This window comes from Sceloporus occidentalis, unplaced genomic scaffold (assembly GCF_023333645.1).
Source record: "Sceloporus occidentalis isolate IW3139 unplaced genomic scaffold, rSceOcc1.0.p SCAF_111, whole genome shotgun sequence".
NCBI lineage: Eukaryota > Metazoa > Chordata > Lepidosauria > Squamata > Phrynosomatidae > Sceloporus > Sceloporus occidentalis.
Window position 1 is genome coordinate 1061127 of NW_028317091.1, and position 21606 is coordinate 1082732.

General features: G+C 39.1%; 3 protein-coding genes across 3 annotated transcripts; all 3 read right to left on the reverse strand.

The window, feature by feature from the left end:
- Window positions 1-363: 363 nt before the first annotated feature.
- LOC149282867 (olfactory receptor 2D3-like) lies at window positions 364-1278 on the reverse strand. The gene has a single exon (XM_089497946.1). It carries the CDS (start codon window positions 1276-1278, stop codon window positions 364-366), a length of 915 nt encoding a protein of 304 aa, XP_089354072.1.
- A 5198-nt stretch (window positions 1279-6476) lies between these two features.
- Window positions 6477-7439, reverse strand: LOC149282868 (olfactory receptor 10A7-like). The gene has a single exon (XM_089497947.1). The coding sequence runs from the start codon at window positions 7437-7439 to the stop codon at window positions 6477-6479; it is 963 nt and encodes a 320-aa protein (XP_089354073.1).
- Window positions 7440-13684: 6245 nt separating this feature from the next.
- LOC149282869 (olfactory receptor 2D2-like) lies at window positions 13685-14617 on the reverse strand. Its single transcript, XM_089497948.1, has one exon. It carries the CDS (start codon window positions 14615-14617, stop codon window positions 13685-13687), a length of 933 nt encoding a protein of 310 aa, XP_089354074.1.
- Between the last annotated feature and the right edge of the window lie 6989 nt (window positions 14618-21606).

The window sequence follows — 21606 nt, forward strand, 5'->3', positions numbered from 1 at the left end:
TTTATATTTTTGTGCCCAATGTGCTTTATTTTACAATGTTCTTTCTATATTAAGCTGCCACATTCACGACAATCGACGGGCAGTAGAGGAAGCAAAGGTATTTATTCCCTTGCAGAGATCTATATAAAGTATTGTCCTTAGCGGCCGCACATGGTGAAGAACTGATATATGATATTAACACCCTGATAAAGTGCACTGCGGTACAAGAGAATGCATCTGTGACGAGTACGCATCTCAGCTAACTGGCAGACGACCCATGCCTAAAACGCTTACACATGTGATCTGAGAAGCACTGTAGGGCTCCTTCACATGCACAGACATCAAGAAATCTTTCATATAGAAAATGCAGGCGTAACTTTAACTTCATCTTCCCAACCGCTTCATGGCTTGTTGAACATCTTTGTTTCTCAGGCTATAGATTAAAGGATTTAACATTGGGGTGATTACAGTATAAAACATGGACACCATTTTGTCCTTGCTGTCTGCTATGGAAAGCCTTGGTCTTGTGTACATGAACATGGCTGTTCCATAGTACATTGTCACAACAACTAAATGTGAAAGACAGGTGGAGAAGGTTTTGTACCTTCCAAATTTGATCCTTGTTATTGAAACAATTATTTTAAAATAGGAGAAAAGAATAAGAAGGAGTGGTACGAGGAGAAGAACAAAGCTTCCCACAAATCTTAGACCATCAATTACTGAGGTGTCGCTACAAGACAGCCGTGATAGAGAAGGAACCTCACAAAAGAAATGGTTAATGACGTTAGCGTCGCAGAACGTTAAGCGACATATAAAAAACACATCAACCGATGATGTGATGCAGCTGACCATCCATGTTGCGGTGACCATGCGAATACAGACCAATTTATTCAAAACCATGTTATATCGCAGTGGATTGCAAACTGCGACAAATCGGTCATATGCCATCAACACCAGAAGAATGCATTCGCTTTCTCCCAGAAGAAGATTAAAAAATATTTGGGCCAGACAGCCCGTAAATGAAATGCTTTTCTTCTGGGCCAAGAAATTCACAAGCATTTTTGGCACTGTGACAGACGAGCCACAAACGTTTATGAAAGAGAGATGAATCAGGAAAAAATACATTGAGTTGTGCAGACGGGAATCAAAGCTCACAGCCACAACCAGAAGTGTGTTTCCAGCCAGCGTGGCCATGTAGATGCCAAGGAAGAGCTGGAATAATAAAACTTGTACGCCAAGGTCAGTCGAGAGTCCAAGAAGAATGAATTCAGTTTCTGCGCTCCGGTTCACACTTTGCATTTTAACTATTCTTTATGGGCTGGAAATAGAAAGAGATATAGCTTTGATTATATTACATCATCTACTGTATGTAATAATTATTTTTTATTAGACTAGAAGATAATCTGATATGACCAACATATTATCAATAAGATCATCTTCAATTGGTTTTAGAGCTTCACATGGTTTATGGACAAGTTAAAAATGCTCCCCTCTCTCTTTCAAAGGCGATGGTAGCGCATTAGCAATCTACCGTATTTGCTCTAAAAAAATAACAATCGTCTTATATTCGAGGTTGTCTTCTAATCGGACCTCAAATACAAATCTGATTACAAGACTAAGATCCAGATCCCCTGCGGCGCTGGAGGGCACCTGGATTCTTCTCTCCAGCAGTTGGTGGGCGTCTGCAACCTCCTCTGCTGCCGGGGCATCTATGATGTCATATAACCTTCCGGTACTCATTCATTTGAAGTGCCGGCAGCAGCAGTAGGGGTTGTCTGTGCACATCATGCCGAACCTCCACCAGCTGCCCCACTACACACCAAGTAATCTGAAGCACGGGCGAGAAGTCTATGGAAGCACTGTTAAGTCGGGGGAGGGTAAGAGTGGCATATAGGGTGGGGTATAAGGGCTTTCTTGAGGCAGAGTGTCATATAGGGGGTCAAAAAGAATATCAGGGAGGCAGAGTGCCATATAGGGGTTAAAAAGAATATCAGGGAGGCAGAGTGGCATATAGGGGGTTAAAAAGAATATCAGGGAGGCAGAGTGGCATATAGGGGGTTAAAAGGAATATCAGGGAGGCAGAGTGGCATATAGGGGGTTAAAGGGAATATCAGGGAGGCAGAGTGGCATATAGGGGGTTAAAAAGAATATCAGGGAGGCAGAGTGGCATATAGGGGGTTAAAAGGAATATCAGGGAGGCAGAGTGGCATATAGGGGGTTAAAGGGAATATCAGGGAGGCAGAGTGGCATATAGGGGGTTAAAGGGAATATCAGGGAGGCAGAGTGGCATATAGGGGGTTAAAAGGAAAATCAGGGAGGCAGAGTGGCATATAGGGGGTTAAAAGGAATATCAGGGAGACAGTGTGACATATAGGGGGTTAAAAGGAAAATCAGGGAGACAGTGTGACATATAGGGGGTTAAAAGGTATATCAGGGAGGCAGAGCAGCATATAGGGGTTATAAAGCATATATAGGGCTTACAAGGCATATCTGGGAGGCAGAGTGGCATATAGGGGCTAAAAGGCATATCTGGGGGCAGAGTGGCATATAGGGGTAAAGGGAAATCTGGGATGTGCAGGTTGGCAAATAAAAACAAAAAAACATTTTTTATCATCGTTTTTATTATATAAGAAAAAATAGTTTACATGTGAATTAATATTTACTAGTAAAACTTTTTTTCCTGTCGGGTCATCTTATATTCAGGCTTTTTCTTTTTTTTCCTAAATTAATATTCAAATTTTGGGTGGTCGTCTTATAATCAAGCAAATACGGTATATATGTTGTATCACCATGTTAGTTCTATACAATAAACGATTGAAGCTTACATATGATACCAACAAAGATTTAGGGAATGTTGGTTCTCAATCTTTTTCTACACTGCAAATATAAAATCTTATTTTTGAAAAAAGTAAAAATATTAAAATAGTTTGGGTTTTTTTAAACAAAAGATGTTAATTCCAGGATTTATCATTTTCTCAGTTGTAAAGTTATGTGACCTTTCTGTATCTAAAGAAGACCTGAACATTTATTTACCTTGTTTTCTGTTTTGGCCTAAAAAAGTATCATCTTCGATTAAAGACTGTTGGGCTAATACAGATATATCTATGGCTCTAATCTTTTTCTCCGTGAAGGAAACCTGTTGTAAAGGATGTGGCTAAAGGGGCAGCCATTTTTGTGAATCAATGAAGGAAGCCACAATTACCATAGTTACACACAAACTTGGCGGTGGACCCAGTAACAAAATGTCCATGCCACTGACACAGATAAACCTCACACTTTTTAGGTTGCTAACGTCAGGAGCAGCTCTGCTGAACGATTGTTGTGGAAAGATAAAAGGAGAGTTTTATTAGAATATATTGAAAAAAAAATATTAGATAAATACTCACGACTTCTGCTGGGAGGCTGTTCTACTTGCCCACCATCCGCAAAGGGCTGTTCTTGTAGGGAGATCAATAAAACTTGGACTGATTGTTGGTCTTGGTGTCCAACGACCAGAAGGAATGCTGCAAAATGTGGACAGCTGCCTAGTGCAAGCATGTATTGCTTTTTTTGTTCAGTGTAATATTTTATAGTGTAGAGATTCTGCTACACTCCATGTCAACACTGCCAGTGCATCATTCTACGTTTATTTAACCATATCATATGGAATTCACCCGGTCGTCAATGCTGCTGTCAGATGTTTAAACCAATGTTCTCGTTTTACTTCTTTTACTCAGAGCAAGAACAATATAAAATATATCTTGAAACGGAGTAAAATCACACTTGAGTTTATGGGGATCATTGTTAACCAAATAAAGTGCCTTGCTAATATATATATATATATATATATAGTTTTATATATTAAAAAATAGTATAAAAAATTAGGGATACTTCTTTTACTATAGAACATAATATTTATTTTAAGAAATATAAAATATGTAATCAAATATTTGAATTTTTTTTTCGGATTGCCGCACTAAGGAGCATCAGAAACATTCCAGTTTATTTGAATATGCTCCTTATCATATACATTGTGGATGTTTAAGAATCTCCTTTTGTCTGTGTCCAGTTCTCCAAGTGCCTGTCCAACCGGGGTGACTTTTATGTCAAAGATTTCATTAATAGTAAGCCATACCTGTCTGTTTTTCCATGTTCTACATAAAGCAGAATAAAATAATCAGAAATAGTGTATACCATGGCAGTAGCCATCTCAACTTTATCTCCTTCTGATCTTCATGATTATTCCTCCCCACTAAGTTATCTCTCCCTTACCTAAGTTGCTGATTTTGAATTGTTCAGGTGGTCTCTGTAAGAGTGAGGGGGGGGAAGGGAGAGAACTTCTGCACAGAAAATTGAGTAAACAATGCTATTTCTGCCACAGACTGCTGTTGATCTTGTTTCCATGAAGAGAATATTTTAACTAAATATCTCCAACACGATGATTCTTGTACACAAGGCACACAATACTTGGATTTACAAAGGGCAGTGATGGCAACAGTTTCCTCTTTAAATAACATCCTGCAAAGCTTAATCTATTCCCTGAATGTAAAATGAATTCCCAGGATAACCATATTTGTTCAGCCAGGAACAACTGGCTCACAACAGAAAACAAAGAATACATTAGTATTAGTAGTGGAACTTAGGGGAAGGGGACAACATAATAATGCACCATGGGGTGGAGGGGTCTGATATTAAAACAATGGCGGTCACTCCCTGGTTGCAGATCCTGGCTGTCTGCTGGAGATAATCCCCTCAGCCAGCGATGGAATGATATACTGCTGGGGGTAGCCACAGAAGTCTTTACAAACCCAGAGCCCATAGTCAATAGGGAGGAGGCTGGCAGTCAGGCCTCTTCAGTGGTCCCAGTGATAGAGGGTTCCGTCACAATTCCCTCAATGAACTGTAGCTCCCCAGTGCCGGCAGCGCTCATGCAGGCCCAGACCCTGAATCTCCCACCACCATGCTTGACTGTAGGCAAGACAAACTTGTCTTTGTACTCCTCACCTGGTTGCCGCCACACACGCTTGACACCATCTGAACGAAATAAGTTTATCTTGGTCTCATCGGACCACAGCACATGGTTCCAGTAATCCATGTCCTCAGTCTGCTTGTCTTCAGCAAATTGTTTGTGGGCTTTCTTGTGCATCATCTTTAGAAGAGGCTTTCCTCTGGGACGACAGCCACGCAGACCACGCAGTCTGCGGTGTATGGTCTGAGCACAGGCTGACTCCCCACCCCTTCAACCTCTGCAGCAATGCTGGCAGCACTCATACGTCTATTTCCTAAAGACAACCTTTGGATATGACACTGAGCATGTGCACTCAACTTCTTTGGTCGACCATGGCGAGGCCTGTTCTGAGTGGGACCTGCTACAGCTCAGTTTCAGGGTTTTGGCAATCCTCTTATAGCCTAGGCCATCTTTATGTAGAGCAACAATTATTTTTTTCAGATCCTCAGAGAGTTCTTTGCCATGAGGTGCCATGCTGAACTTCCAGTGACCAGTATGAGAGAGTCTGAGCGTGATAACACCAAATTTAATATACCTGCTCCCCATTCACACCTGAGACCTCGTAACACTAAAATGTCACGTGACACCGCGGATTGGGCCCAATTTGCACATTTTCACTTAGGGGTGTATTCACTTTTGTTGCCAAGGTTTAGACATTAATGGCTGTGTGTTGAGCTATTTGGAGGGGGCAGCAAATTTACACTGTTGTATAGGCTCTACACTCACTTCAGTGTTGTCACATGAAAAGATATACTACAATATTTACAAAAATGTGAGGAGTGTATTCACTTTTGTGAGATACTGTAGATACTAAAGTTGGAACAAGCCTATGGTCATGATTTACGGAGCAGAGCTGTGCTAGTGAGACAAGCCTTGGGTCAAGGCAGGCATCTCTTCTTAATAAAAAGTGAACAGGTCAGGCCTAGGAGCACAGCTTCTGAAACAACAGAGCGACCAAATGCTGATACATAGTCATTTCATAAGGACAGCCGCAAACCCAAGGGTACCGACATGGTAGGTGGCAATGTTCAGAATGAACTAGAAAGTTCAAATAGTATGAAACTCATCCGTCTTTATCAAGACAAAGACATTCACATAAGAAAACTCAGAAAGTGCCACAAAATCCCAACCTTTAATGCTCGGTATACATGTCAGAAAATCATACTATGAATGTTTTTTTTGCTTGCATAAATATAGGCTTTCTACAAAACCTGGTGGGTTTTACCCATTGGCTCCGCTTATGGTAAGTAGTTGCCCGGCCTTTGATGCAGAGTGGCCAAGAGATCTGTCCACTTACCAATAGGTTCTGCCCACTGTGTCACCCCTTGTTCCCACCCGTGAGTAACCACTTTTAGTGTAACATTTTCTGCATAACAGGTCCACGTTTTACCTTATCCTCAGTTTTTTTGTGCCCATCTCCTTGAAAGATGTATCCAATCCTTACAGGGTTTTTTCCATCACAGATATGGGTTTTTGGTCTTTTTATAAAATTTAAAACAAAACTCTTTAGTCACCTATGTTGTATAATAAAGGCATCCAGTGATTTAACAAATATAGAACCTTGCTTTAATGTCCTCAATGCTTTGTGTACATCTTTATTTCTCAAGCTATAAATTACAGGGTTTAACATCGGGGTAATAATTGTATAAAATAACGAGACCATTTTATCTGTAGCATCTGTTACTGAATGCCTTGGGCGCATATACATGAACATGGCCGTCCCGTAAAAAATTACTACCACTACAAGATGTGAGAAACATGTAGAAAATGATTTGTATTGCCCATGATGTATTCTCAGGATAGATATAATAATTTGAATATAAGAAAATAGAATTAGGACCAGGGGAACAGGAAGGAGTATGGCACTTCCGAGTAATCTTAAAATGTTATTAATAGAAATATCACTACAGGACAATTGCAGTAGAGATGGAGCTTCACAAAAGAAATGATCAATGATGTATGGACCGCAAAAAGCTAATGGAATAAAAAAATAAATGTCAACTGAAGATATAATACAACCCATCATCCATACAACAGTGATCATCCTAGTGCAAACTCGAATGCTCATCAGTGTGCTGTAGCGTAAGGGGTTACAGATTGCAACAAACCGATCATAAGCCATGAAAGCCAAAAGAATGCACTCGCTTTCACCCAGGAAAAGGTAAAAGTAAATCTGTACGGTGCAACCTATGAAAGAAATACTTTTCCTTGTAGCTAAGAAATCTGCAAGCATCTTAGGAACGATGATTGATGTGTAGCAGATATCCATGAAAGACAGATTAGTGAGAAAAAAATACATTGGTCTTTGTAGTCGACTATCTGTTCTTACAGCAACCATGAGTAGAGCGTTCCCAGCCAACGTTGCCGTATAGACAACCAGGAAGAGATGGAATAATATTATTTGTACACGCGGGTCAGATGAAAGTCCGAGAAGAATGAACTCGATAACTGTGTTATTGTTCTCACTTGTCATTTTCCTGAATGTATGTGAAGATGTTTTGCTCTGTTGAGAGGCACATTTAGGTTAGAATACTGGTTTCTTTGTATTCGTCACAATATCATAAAATCATAATAATATGCATTTGTCGTTTAGTTAAAAAATTTCATATATTTGACAATTTTTGGATGTATGTAAAATGCACCCATTAATATCTTACAATGTTGACAAATTAGAATATTTTACAGTGTATTTTTCAGTTTATTTAAATTCTAAATCTAAAATTTAAGTTTGAACATCTGGCTAAGTGGCTTCTCTGCAGGGCCGGACTGGGACTGAAAAGCAGCCCTGGAAACATTTGGAGAGCAGCCCCATATAGTTTATCTCGCGATTGAGCTCTTATACTCACACGCACCCCTTATACATAACCGAGTCACACTATTTGCCGTACAAATAACTATAAAACATTCTTTTTATCATATTATTTGTATTAAAATACCAGAAAGCAAAACTGTTAAAAGGCCCTAATAAATGAAATACATTACACATAATGGAATCAAAACATTTACTACTGCAAACATTTTTAGATTGAGACATTTTTTGTTTTTGTTTTTATTTCCTTTTATTTGCCAACCAGCCAACAGCCCCTTCTACCCCCTTTTTATTTTCTTTTGCACAGAGCCCCATGTCAAGGAGCTTTCAATTACTTAAGTTAATAGAACCTGATTAAGTTAGTAGAATCTGATGTCTTTTCGTATTGCAGGGTACATCCAGAAAACAAACACAGATCAATTCTGGTGGAGTGCCAGACATCTGCCCCAGGCTTGCCACTCTGCCCCCTTTTAAATCCCTATATGCCCCTCTGCCTCCAGAAATGCTTTATACCCCCTATATGCCACTCTGCCATATAGGGGGTTAAAAGGCATTTACAGAGGCAGAGTGGCATATAGGGGGTTAAAAGGCATTTATAGAGGCAGAGTGGCATATAGGGGGTTAAAAGGCATACCATGGGGCACTCCAGAAAAGCCTTATACCCTCCTATATGCCACTCTGCCCCATGATATGCATTTTAACCTCCTATATGCCACTTTGCCTCCAGAAATGCCTTGTAGCCCCTATATGCCACTCTGACTCCAGAAATGCCACTCTGGCATTTAGGGGGTTAAAAGGCATATCATGGAACAGAGTGGCATATAGGGGTATAAGGCATTTCTGGAAGGAGAGTGGCATATAAGGGATATCAGGGAGGCAGAGTGGCATATGGGGGGCATAAGGCTTTTATATAAAACAATATTATACAGTTTGTTAAAAAAAAAAAATTTGTTTATTTACCTTCTACTTCTTCCACTTTGGGGCTTTTTCATCCTGGCCTCCGTCCTCTGGTAGCTGCAGGCCGCCGTTTTCTATGGTGACAGGATGTCAGTGACAGGACATCCGGTGCTCCAGCAGTCTGAGCGTGAGGGGGCGGAGCTTTCACCCCTCACGCTCCTCCCATCACTAGGCGGCCATCAGATTAATGGAAATGTTATTGAAACGGCCGATGCGTGCTGACACCGCCGGCCGGAGCTACTTTAATTCTTTTTTTTTAAATTGAATATGCCGGATTGGCTTGCCATATAAAGTAAAATAAAAAAAGTATTAAAGTAGCTCCGGCCGGCGGTGTCAGCACGCATCGGCCGTTTCGATTAAATTTCCATTAATCTGATGGCCGCATAGTGATGGGAGCAGCGTGAGGGGTGAAAGGTCCGTGCGAGGGGGCGGGGCTTTCACCCCTCACGCTGCTCCCATCAGTAGGCGGCCATCGCACACGGCCGCTGAGTGCTGATGCCGCCGGCCGGCGCTGCTTTAATACTTTAATAAAAAAAGAATTGAAGTAGCGCCGGCCGTTTAGATTAGATTTTGGGCAGCCTCCCGGCCTACGAATCTGCCGGCCCACCGGGAAATTTCCCGGTATCCCGGTGGGCCAGTCCGGCCCTGCTTCTCTGCAAAAGATGAGATCTCCAAAAACATTATGTAAATTCATTTTTTTTCTGTAGGTGGTCTAAGTAGGAAGCTACACAAATCAGAAGGTTTTTATTATTTGTAAACATAAAGCTAATAGAAAACTTTAGTCTTCCCATAAGAAATGATTATTCACATTTCTTATTTTTGTTGAATAAATCATGACACAGGGTAATATGTCATTTGTTGTTTACCTATTTACCTAATTTTTAGACCTGCCAAGGAAAACATGATTATGTCCTGATATGTAAAACAATAGAATTCAAAATGGGTGTACTTTCTTTTTCACACAACTGCATATTTTAAAATTAGTGTACTAAAGCTGTGTTTAGGTCTGTAACATAATAGATATTATTGTTGGAAAACAAAACCATTAAGTATTCTTTAAAGGAAGAAGAATCAGACTTCACTAAAAACTCTGTTATTTTCAAGCACTTCCCTTACAGAATGAAGCCTTTGAAAATTAAACTATTCTTAATTTTATAGAAACATAGTTACACATTGAATTATTCCAAGTTAAAACTTACCTGCCTATGCTGTGTCTGGAATTAATATTTATAATACAGCAAAGTAATGGAATAAGAAAATAATTCCAAAAATACAACAATAAATTAGTAATACTGTTACTTCAAATTACATTTCTGGAGCTTAATATTGTTTCCATAATATTATCTGATCACCTAAGAAAGAGATCCACGAAATCCTCTTTTGGATTGGATGTACATCTTTATTTTGATTCTTCAGAACTTAAAATGTTGGTTAAAATTGAATGTTTAAATAATTATGGCAAGGAATACACGTAGAAATGTGGTCTTTTATATGCCTCTAAACATACTGGGAATTAAAAATTAAGTGGCGTAGGAGTCCACAGAGAGTGAAATAGGCAAAACAAAATGTAACCTGTTCAGATGGGAATCTATATTTCCCCCTTCTTTAACAATCTGTGACTAATTATTCATGGTTTGTGGACACTCTTATGTCTCGTCATTGACAAAAACTAGTTGTTAAGTAACTGGGGATTAAGTGCATTGTCCAAAAAAAAAAAGGAACATGTCCCAAAACCTAAAAAAAAATGAAAATTACATATATTTAAATCTATTTTAATTAGTTAAATGAATTAATTGTAATACATTTAAAAGTAAAAGTTTAACCCCTTAACGACCAATGACGTGCCTGTTTTAAATGAGCTTAGAAAGCAATCCTTGATTGCTTTCTTTGCTCAAATGGTAGTGCTGTAATGCCTCGTTACAGAGACATACAGCAACACCCAAAAAAGTTTGCGGCGCCTCTATTATTACCTCTATTAAAACACGGCAGGTATTTTAAATATGCCGGTGCCCTGCCGCCGGTAAAACAGTTTAGAAAGTGATCAGCAATCACATCCTTCACTCAGTTGGTGATATTTGATTTGGTTTTTTAAACTCTATTTCTAGCGACAGAGCGCAGACATATTTAAAACACCTGCAGTTCAATATGGTGCTGCCCTTACACTGGCAATAGCCTCAGAAGCGATTTGTTATCGCTTTCATCAATCAGGGGGTGTTGTTGGATGCCATGAGCAGTGATTAACACCCCATGCCTTAAGATCGCTCAGGAGAGTGATCTTCATTTGCCCAGTCAAAGGCAATGTTTATAAACATTGCATTTGACCAGTACAGATCTGCCTCCCTTCATCGCTTGCTTTTAGTCAGGGAGAGAGAAAGATCGGTGTGTCAAAGCAGGTATTACACAATGTTTTATAAAATGTTGTCAATTTTATTTTATTTTTTTAGCACAAAGGCTCTTTTCATTTTAACCCCTTCCTTACTGTTGATCACTGCATAGGCAGTGATCTTGAACATCAGCACTTTTTTCAGGGTTTGTTATTTATATTTTTATGTTACTTTTAACAATCATCAACCCCTCCCTTGCCGTAGATCAGTGCTTAGGCATTGATCCAATAGCAGCAGCACTTTTTTGCTTAATGCCCTTTTCATTTTATTTTACCAGCTAGGGGTCACTTGTTTTATGATGCAGCCTTTTTGGCCTCAGATTCATATTTTGACATTGGTCAGTTCACAGATACTTCTAGTGATGTATCTGTGGCTGCTGGGTCTGCTGCTACAAGTAGTTGTGTAGTAGTGGGTAGCGCCTAACCGTTTTAGGCCAGCTATCTCAGCTTACCCCATTGCAGTCTGTGCAGATTTTTTCGGGAAAATATATATTGGTGGACATTGTCTCTCAATATAACCTTTATGCCCAGCAGTACCGTGCTGCTAGCCCTGATTCCTATTTGGCAAAAGCAGCCATGGACCCCCATATCTATGCTAATGGGAATTCTAGAAAAACCTCCATCTGCTCCTACTGGAGCACCAACTCCATCTGCAGTACCCCCATTTATACCCAGTCTATGACTAGGAGAAGGTATGAATGCATTTTAGTAATAACAGCCTGTACCCCCCTAGAGATCACCACCAGTTTGACAGGCTGCATAAAATCCACCCCCTGATTAGCCACCTTGCTGCCAGGTTTGCAGAGGGTTACACACCTGCAAGCAATATCTATGTGCATGAATCCCTGATGAAGAATAACATTCCAGGCAGTGGCGTCGCTACAGGGGGGCAATTGCCCCCCCTAGGTTATTCCTTGCCCCCCCGTTGCTCCCTTGCCGAATTTGCAACAGCCCATCGAACACTGTGGGCAGGGCCGGCCGACCCACAGTGTCCGTTGGGTGTCAGTGTGGCAGAGCCTGTCCTGGTGTGTGTGTGTTTGGGTGTCAGTGTTGCAGAGTCTGTCCTGGTGTGTGTCTGTGTGGCAGAGCCTGTCCTGTTGTGTGTGTTTTGGGTGTTGGCACTCTTAAAGGGGCTGCATCACTGAAAATGGGGAGGTAATTAGGGGCCTCCTGAGACTACTTAAACAACTGGCTCCTTTTCCAAGGAGTCTATAAAAGCAACTTGGCAGTTTGTTTCCCTGCTCTCCCAGTAATTTACATGTTAACCCTTTCCTCCCTGTTCCTGACCTTTCCTGCCCGTCCTTGTACCCCCCGGATTGCCTCTTCGGTTTCTCAACTTCGTTTTGCTGTTTAACCCTTTGCGGCTCTGGTGTACCTGTTATCTACTCCATACCTGTTTAACCCTTGGCTTGCCGCTCCGATGTACCTGTTATCTACTCAATACCCACTTAACCCTTGGTCTGCCACTCAGATGTGCCTCTTGTCTGACTTACTGCTCGCTCCCTGCTGAGCTAAGTAGGCTTCAGAAGTTAATGTACCCCACCTTCTCTCTTTTTTATAATACATACTAAACACTACCTAGTGTTGATGCATCTGATGCTATGAGCAGCTGCTGACATCCAATTGGGTAAGAGTCACCCATCATTGTGTGTTATAATGTCTTTTGGTGTGTCTTGTTTCTTTGTACCAAAATTGTTACCCAAGACACTGAATTCTATTGGCACTCAACAGGAGATGATGGAGGGAAACTTTGGAAAGGTCAATGAATTTGGAATATACAGAGCTATATTCAGGGACTCAGTTGTGGACCAAATCAGTTCCACTGTTACTGATTAAACTGGCTTTTATACTAAACAATTAAAAAAGATGGTTTAGTTCTCTTTGGAAGACTCTTACAGCTCCTCCTCTTGAGCTAAACTGTAAACTACTATTGTAAAGAAACAATAAAATACCGATACCGAGTACTCGATACTCGATATGGTAACAAATGTAGGTGACCTTATAGTACATTGGTTAAAGGTAAAAGGAATAATTAATCCCAAAAGTCATTATTGATAAAGAAAAATAAACCAATGCACAAGACAAAAATGTGGTGTGGAAATAACTAAGCACTAAGCAATGCATAAGTACCCCACCAAAAACATGTAGTTTCATTAATGCCCCAAAACTGATGTAAAAACAGAGCGTTATATCCCTGGAAATAAAACATGGGGTTTATAATGTGTGAACTGAGCAGTTGGTCAATTACCTTTTTTTTAATCAACACAATAAAAGTTATGTTTACCTGTTCCACTTCAATAACTGATTTTGTGTTTTCTTTTTTTTTTTTATTCCATTTCTGGGTTTTTTCCCCTTTTTTATGGTATGCTGGCACAACTATTATTGTTACTTTTAATGCGATTTGTTGCAGTTATCTAAATGTCATGATTATATTAATTCTTCTTTTGGGGACTTATAATTTACTCTGAACTCCAGGTGGAGTTCCTGTATATGGTAATATACAAATGTGTAGAAAATGTATATTGTAAATTAAAAAATACATAAAATCATTTTCATTCTTTTAGTTGAGTCAATTTGCCAATAAGGACATTTGATATTTTAGTTTTCTAAGCGCTCGGTGAACATCTTTATTTCTCAGACTATAAATTAAAGGGTTTATTAAAGGGGTCCCCACTGCATAGAACACGGACACTATTTTATTTCCAGTGCCCATGGAATGTTCTGGCTGCAGATAAATAAAAATGGATGCTCCATAAAAACATATCACAACTATAAGGTGCGAAAAACATATTGAAAAAGATTTGTATTTCCCAGTATGAATTTTTATAATAGTCACAATAATGCGGGCGTAGGAAATAAAAATGCAACCGATTGGAAGAAGTAACACAATAGCGCTGCCCACTAATTTGACAGTGTTCATTACAAAGAGTTCACCACAGGAGAGCCGGAGAACAGATGGAGCCTCACAGAAGAAATGGTCTATTTTATTAGGACCACAGAATGTCAACCGGCAGAAAAATAACATGTCTACTAAAGATATAGAATAACCACACATCCACGCAAAAGTTATCATCCGGACACAGGCTCTGTTGCCCATGATCATGTTATAGCGCAAGGGGTTAGCAATCGCAACATAACGATCGTAAGCCATGAAAGCCAAGACAATGCACTCACTTACTCCGATGAAAAGGTAGCAGTAAATCTGGACCATACATCCAGTGAATGAAATAGTGTTCTTCATGGATATAAAATGCACAAGCATCTTGGGAACAATGACTGATGTGTAACAGATGTCCATAAAAGAAAGATTAGTTAGGAAGAAATACATAGGGCTATGTAGACGACTGTCGATTCTCACCGCGATGATGAGAAGAATGTTCTCAGCCAACGTGACCACATAGACAACCAGGAAGAGATGGAATAATACACACTGGGCTCTGGGGTCATACGAAAGTCCAAGAAGAATGAATTCCGTCACAGAACTTTGGCTTGCATTTTCCATTTCAATGACCTTGCGTGGGTCCATCTTGCTGCATAGAATGCCACATTTCACATTAGAATAACAGCGGCATTATTACTGACTGTATAATAATGATAAAGTAATATAATCATTTTTTTTCAGTGTTGTGTAGATCTTTTTATTTCCGTCCAGATCGTTATGTAATGTGCCAGAATATGATGGCACTATTTAAATCAATAAATAATAATCAAAGATTATGAAAAAGGCTAATGTGGCAATTTTACTGCAATTATAATAAAGTATAGCATAGATTTATGCTTTAATCTGTTATAGATTTATATGCTATACTTTTATGCATTCCATATTTATATTTTATATTATATATTTTAAATATACAGTTAAGGAAAAAATGATTTGATCCCCTGCTGATTTTGTACGTTTGCCCGCTGACAAAGACATGATCAGTCTATAATGTTAATGGTAGGTTTATTTGAACAGTGAGAGACAGAACAACAGCAAAACAATCTAGAATAACGCATTTCAAATAAGTTATAAATGGATTTGCATTTTAATAATTTTATTCACTATATACTATATACTATATATCCTACATTGTATTTCTGGAGCCAAATAAGAGTTAAATATACTTTAACCCCTAAACGACAAAGCCTGTACATGTATGGGCTGCTGTTAAACAGCTGCATTACCCCGGCCCTCCCCACAAGAAAAATGGTGGCCGGCTAAAACAGCTTAGAAAGCGATCGGAATCGTTTCCTAAGCATAAACGGTGTTGCTGGCATGCCTCGATATCAACCCTACTACCCCGATATCCTTGTGATTGCTCCGAAGAGCCATCGTGTAAATGACGTTGCCGCCACTCACAACAGACCCTCTTGAGAACTCTCGAGCCCCTACTGCAGGTTAAATGCAGGTACTGCATTCAACCATGCAAGGTCAATGGAGCCCAGCTCACTAATCAGTGTGATTTAGTAAAAAAAAAAATTTAAAAAATAATTCCCCACTTGTATGCAAGTCCTACAATTCACGCTATATGACCAGATGTCTAAATGGAAAAAAAATACACACCTCACAAAGGTGGCCTTTTACCTCCCAAATAACCTAACAAACCCATTGCATGTGGGGTATCACTGCACTCAAGAGATGTTGCTTAACACATATTGGGGTGTTGTTTGACACGGACATATACCAGGAGCTGTATATATTTTATCATTTTTTTTATAGTAAATTAGATGATATGATAAAAATAATGGTATCTAAAGAAAGCCTTGTTTGTCCTGAAAAAAGCAACAATTTATAATGTGTGTGGGAGCACAAAATGAGAAAGAAGAAAATGACAGCTAAACAGCAACACTGAAAAATGTTAAGTCATTTTCCCAAAATGTACTACGGGTAAGAAACAGTCTTGTCATTAAGGGGTTAATATATTTTATTGCGTTACATTGATCAAAACATGGCATTGGAACAAAATGGGTTACAAACTATCATTTTGAAGACTCTAACACTGATCTTAAACTATTTTAAGTTATTATTAAAATACCTTCAAAATAATTGTCTTCAATACATTGATTTTAAACGTAGAATGTGCCGACAGGTCAGACCCATTGCCCCATATAGTCTGCTGTGTTTTCTTGGTCTCGTCTTCAGGAGCCACATGCCTATCCCATGCGTGTTTAATTTCCCTCTGTGTATTAGCCTCTACCGCTTCTGCTGGGAGGCTGTTCCACTTATCTACCAAGTGCTTAACACAGACACCGTAAGCTATTGCACACAGTAGGCAAGGAGCAGGATATAAAAATATCAATTAAAAACATGATGAGCACCGTAAGGTAAGACATGGAGAGATACTATTTTTTTAAAGTGAATTACACATTGATACACCAAAAATCACTTTTGTTGCATATTAGGTATGATATCGAGAGATTTTGGGTCATGAAGAAAATCCTTCGGTCGTAGACCAATGAGAGTACCTGGAGTGTAAAAAGCGCGTCATATTCTGTTCCTAGTTATTGTGTTTTGGAGGAATAAAAAAAAAGAAAGCTTTCAATATATTTTGTGCATTTCAATGCAACTGAAGTAATGATTTCTTCAAAATCCTCCACGCGTTAGAAGGTGCGTGATTTAAATGAAGTCACCGAGTGTCTGTTAGGTGAATGAGATCATTTAAATACATTTGACAATATTGGGAATTAAAAATCGTGAGGGACAGCCATCTACTCCTGGGACTGAATTATAAAACCAACGAAACACACATGGAGCGCTCGAGGTGGGAATCCAGATGTTTCTGCAATTAATTGTTTGCAGCTAACGTACTACGATGGATGTTTGGACATCAGTCCTGATAAGAACCCTCTATGTATATTGATGGGTTAATAAAGAGGACACCACCAGCACAATAAGCTCAGATTTAACTTATTGCTTAGTTTAAAAATTGTGTATAATTAATTATTAAATGTTCCATTGCATATGACTTGTGCAGATGGGCCCAAAACGATTCAGACAAATTTGTTGTTTCGTTTTTTTTTTTAGTCCATTCTTTTTCAAACAACAAATGTAATATTCCTGCCTACTCGGTTCAGACAATATTTAAACGGGCTTTTTCTATTCAGAAAGGAAATGTGTTGTCACTCACCCTCATTCACTCTCACAATGTCTGATGCTCCCTCACACTTTCTCATTCTCTCTCTCGCTCTCTCTCTCAATGTTTCTCAACTTCTTGGCCGACTACTTAAGGGGAATGTGTGTGTTGCTGTCCCCATGACTCAACCCTTTTGCAGAAGTATTCAGAGAGGGGAGAATAATAAAGAAAATTTTGGGGGGGGAAAAAGAAACTAAATGTAGCTAATTAGACACCCTGCAGGGATGCACACATGCATCCAGAATAATCATTGTCTGTCTGTGCATGTCTGGATTTCTTCACTCCCCATCATACATCACAATTTGTGTTAAACAAATGATCTATCCTTCATAACCTGCAAGGAAACATAACTTGCGCAGAAGCCATATGTGAAAAATAGTGTAAAGAAATATGCCCAAAACAATGTTTCTACATGATGGACAAACATTTAATATAAACATATTTAAAATACTGTGTAATTAAAAACATAAAAAGTTCTTCCCTTTTGTATATGCTGCTCCGTCACTGTGAGATTTTGCCACTCGCAAGATGGCGGCGCATCCTTTCAAAGAATAAAGTTTCCAAAAAGGACCCTCCTGAGAACTCTTGCAGGTTGAATACAGGTACTGCGTTCAACCATGCAATTCAATGGAGCCCAGCTTTCTAATCATGTGATTAGTAAAATAAATGTTAAAAAAAAGTTTCAAAAAAGTAATGTCACCATCAGGGGGACCAGTTCCAAAACATGTTAAAAAAAATAATAATTATATATATATATATATGAAAATATTTTTATGAGCAAGTCTCTAAAATTAGCGTTTTATCTTCAAACATTTCTTGCATGGAAAGAGTTGCATGGGGTCTCTACTTTTAAAAAATGTGTGATTTGATGGGTTATATTGCATTGGCCGGGTTCAACAATGTCGCAATTAACACAGGGAGAAGGATGATCACATGTGGCCTTTTAATTAATTATTAAATGTTCCAGTGCATATGACTTGTGCAGATGGACCAAAAACGATTCAGATTTGTTGTTTCCAACAAAGCCATGCATGTAGGGTATCAGGAGTTGTTGCTGAACACATATTGGGGTGTTGTGTGACAGTGACATATACCAGGAGCTGTAAATTCATACCTAAAGTACAACATGTGTGGGAAAAATACACACACAAAAAAATGACAACCACAAAGTTTGACAAAGACTGGTGGTAGAATTAGTGCATGGAAAGAGTTAAAATACCAGCATTTGAAATACCCTGGGGTGTCTAGGCTTCAAAAACATATGGTGTATTGGGGTAAATTGCATTGGCCGGCTTCAAAGATACCCGAAATGGCACACGGGGGAAGAATTACCAGATTTGGAAAAAATGGTTTTGAAATAGCAAAACGCTACTGGTACTTATTGCCCCATATTGTGCAGAAAAAAGCAAAAAAACATGAAACATTGGGTATTTCTAAACTCAGAACAAATAGTCGAATCTATTTAGCAGGTTTTTTTCATTAGCTTTTATAGATGAGTAAAATATTTTTCAAGTAAAAGTCAGAAAAAGTCCTTTTTTTCAATTTGTCACCTTATTTTATACTTTTTTTATATAGTAAATGATATGATACAATCCAAATAATGCACTTATTGTCCTGAAAAAACATGTATAACTTGGGTGGGTTCAGCAAACAGGAAAGAAGAAAATTACAGCTAAACAGAATGGGCTGTACAGAACCCAAGATTTTCTTATTCCATACAGCAGTAGCATCAGACGCGTGCGTGCGCCGTCTGAATCGCAGCGGTCATGTTGGAAGCTGAACAGGTCTTCGCACGGCAGTGTGGGACAGGAGGAGTGCGTCTGGCAGTGGTGGTGAGCGGAGAGGTAAGTGTAGTGACAACACAAAATAAATCTTTTGCCTTGGTTTCCACCAAATTAGAGGAAACACTAATAGAGTTCATTTTTATTCCTGGAATGCGGGTTTAACTGGAGACTCAAAAGTAACTTTTTTAAGAAGTAGAATAGAATTTGGAAACAATGATTAAAAAGATTATTTAGCAAGTGGACCAAATTATTTTTACTTTAGACAGTATAATTATTTCAGATATTATTTGTTCCAAATAAACTACTTTGTATTTCTAAGAAAGATAATACGCAAATTATTATATACATTAAGCGCATTTTTTTTGTTTTTGGTGGACTTAAACTTTACTCTGATGATTTTCAGGTGGAGTTCCTGGATATGGTGATATACAAAGGTATAAATAAAAAATAAATAAATCAATAAGCCACCATAATTTTTGTGTTATTTGCGCCTGTGACTAGCTTAGCGCACCAACATCTTTCTTTTCCCTGCTTGTCCATAGGTGAGGTTGTTGGCTCCTCATCAGTCTGGTTGCAGCTTGCTGTCCAGGGTTTAATTGGGTGGAGGTTTAATTGCACCTCCCCCAACACATCAATAAAGTTTTGGTAGGCGTATAAAGCACTTTGTGTGCCCGCTATGTAGGAGGTGAGAGTAGGTTCTCACCCTATTGAGAGTGTGCCTTGACGTGGCGGGTGAGCTTAATTATGCTTTGGCCAATTCATATAACCAAAACCTCTCATTTATATTATGTTTCGATATTTGTTGGCAACTTTATTAGCACAGACAGTTTTTGTTTTTTTGTATACATTGTACAGCCAACACACTGGATTTGCAGCACGCTTACAGCTGTTTGGTAGGCCTCATTTTACACATTTGTATTATTTGAGCCTGAGACTAGCTTAGCGCACCGACATTTTTCTTTTCTGTGATTTGTTTTTCAGTTTTGTCTTTTTTCCAATGAGGACATTTGATATTTTAGTTTTTTAGCTTGGTGAACATCTTTATTTCTCAGACTATAAATGAAAGGGTTTTCTGCGTAGAACACTGACATCACTTTGTTTCCAGTGCCCATGGAATGTTCTGGCTGCAGATAAATTAAACTCGATGTTCCGTAAAAACATATCACAACTATAAGGTGCGAAAAACACATTGAAAAAGATTTGTATTTCCCAGTACACATTTTTATAATAGTCACAATAATGCGGGCGTAGGAAATAATAATGTAACAGAACGGAAGAAGTAACACAATAGCGCTGCTGACTAATTTGACAGTGTTGACTAGAAAGTGGTCACCACAGGAGAGTTTTATAATGGATGGAGACTCACAGAAGAAATGGTCTACTTTATTTGCACCACAGAAAGTCAACCGGTAGATAAACAACAAGTCTACTAAAGATATAGAATAACCAAACATCCACGCAAAAGTTATCATGCGGACACAGGCTCTGTTGCCCATGATCATGTTATAGCGCAAGGGGTTACAGATTGCTACATAACGATCATAAGCCATGAAAGCCAAGGCAACGCACTCACTTTCTCCGATGAAAAAGTAGCAGTAAATCTGGACCATACACCCAGTGAATCAAATAGTATTCTTCATGGATATAAAATCCACAAGCATCTTGGGAACAATGACTGATGAGTAACAGATGTCCATAAAAGAAAGATTAGTTAGGAAGAAATACATAGGGCTATGTAGACGACTGTCGATTCTCACCGCGATGATGAGAAGAATGTTCTCAGCCAACGTGACCACATAGACAACCAGGAAGAGATGGAATAATACACACTGGGCTCTGGGGTCATACGAAAGTCCAAGAAGAATGAATTCTGTCACAGAACTTTGGTTTGCATTTTCCATTTTAATGACCTTGCTGCGTAGAACGATACATTGCTTATTAAAATAATAGTAACATTACTGATTTTATAATAATGATATAATAATAATCAAAGGTTGTTAAATGACACAATAACTGAATGTAGGGGAGTAGCTATTAATTAGAAGTAAAATTTAACTTTAATTGTTACAGCACAAAGATAATCTAGGAACCACTATGATCTTCTCTAACAGACTCCTGGCCTATGTTCTGCTCCAAGTTATACCGAGAGAAGTTACAATACAACTGAGCAACTGTCTTCAGGTGTTAAGGCTTTTATAGTGCAAACCCAGCCTCTGGGCATCCACAGCCTAAATTGGGTTATGGCGCCTTTAAGAGCCCCCATGGCCAGGCACGCATCCAAGCCACATGCACCAGGGAAGCAGCAGGCAGCGTGCGGCTACCTCTCGAGAAGGGGTCCTCGCTGGTCATGCCCAAAGCCTTTCTCCACGCTGCCGGACCAAGCGCCACAAGAGGGAGACCCGGCATTATCTCTGCCTTGCTACTTTGTCAAGTTGCCCGTGAAAGCCCAAAAATAAACAGAATTGTGGTATTTTTTATTTTTTTTTAAATCTATGCTGGTCAAGGTCTAAGCATCCCAGTACTGGTGATTAACAACAGTGTATGCTTTGTAAAGTAAATAATATGCCCAATGCCTCTGTGCATAAAGTATA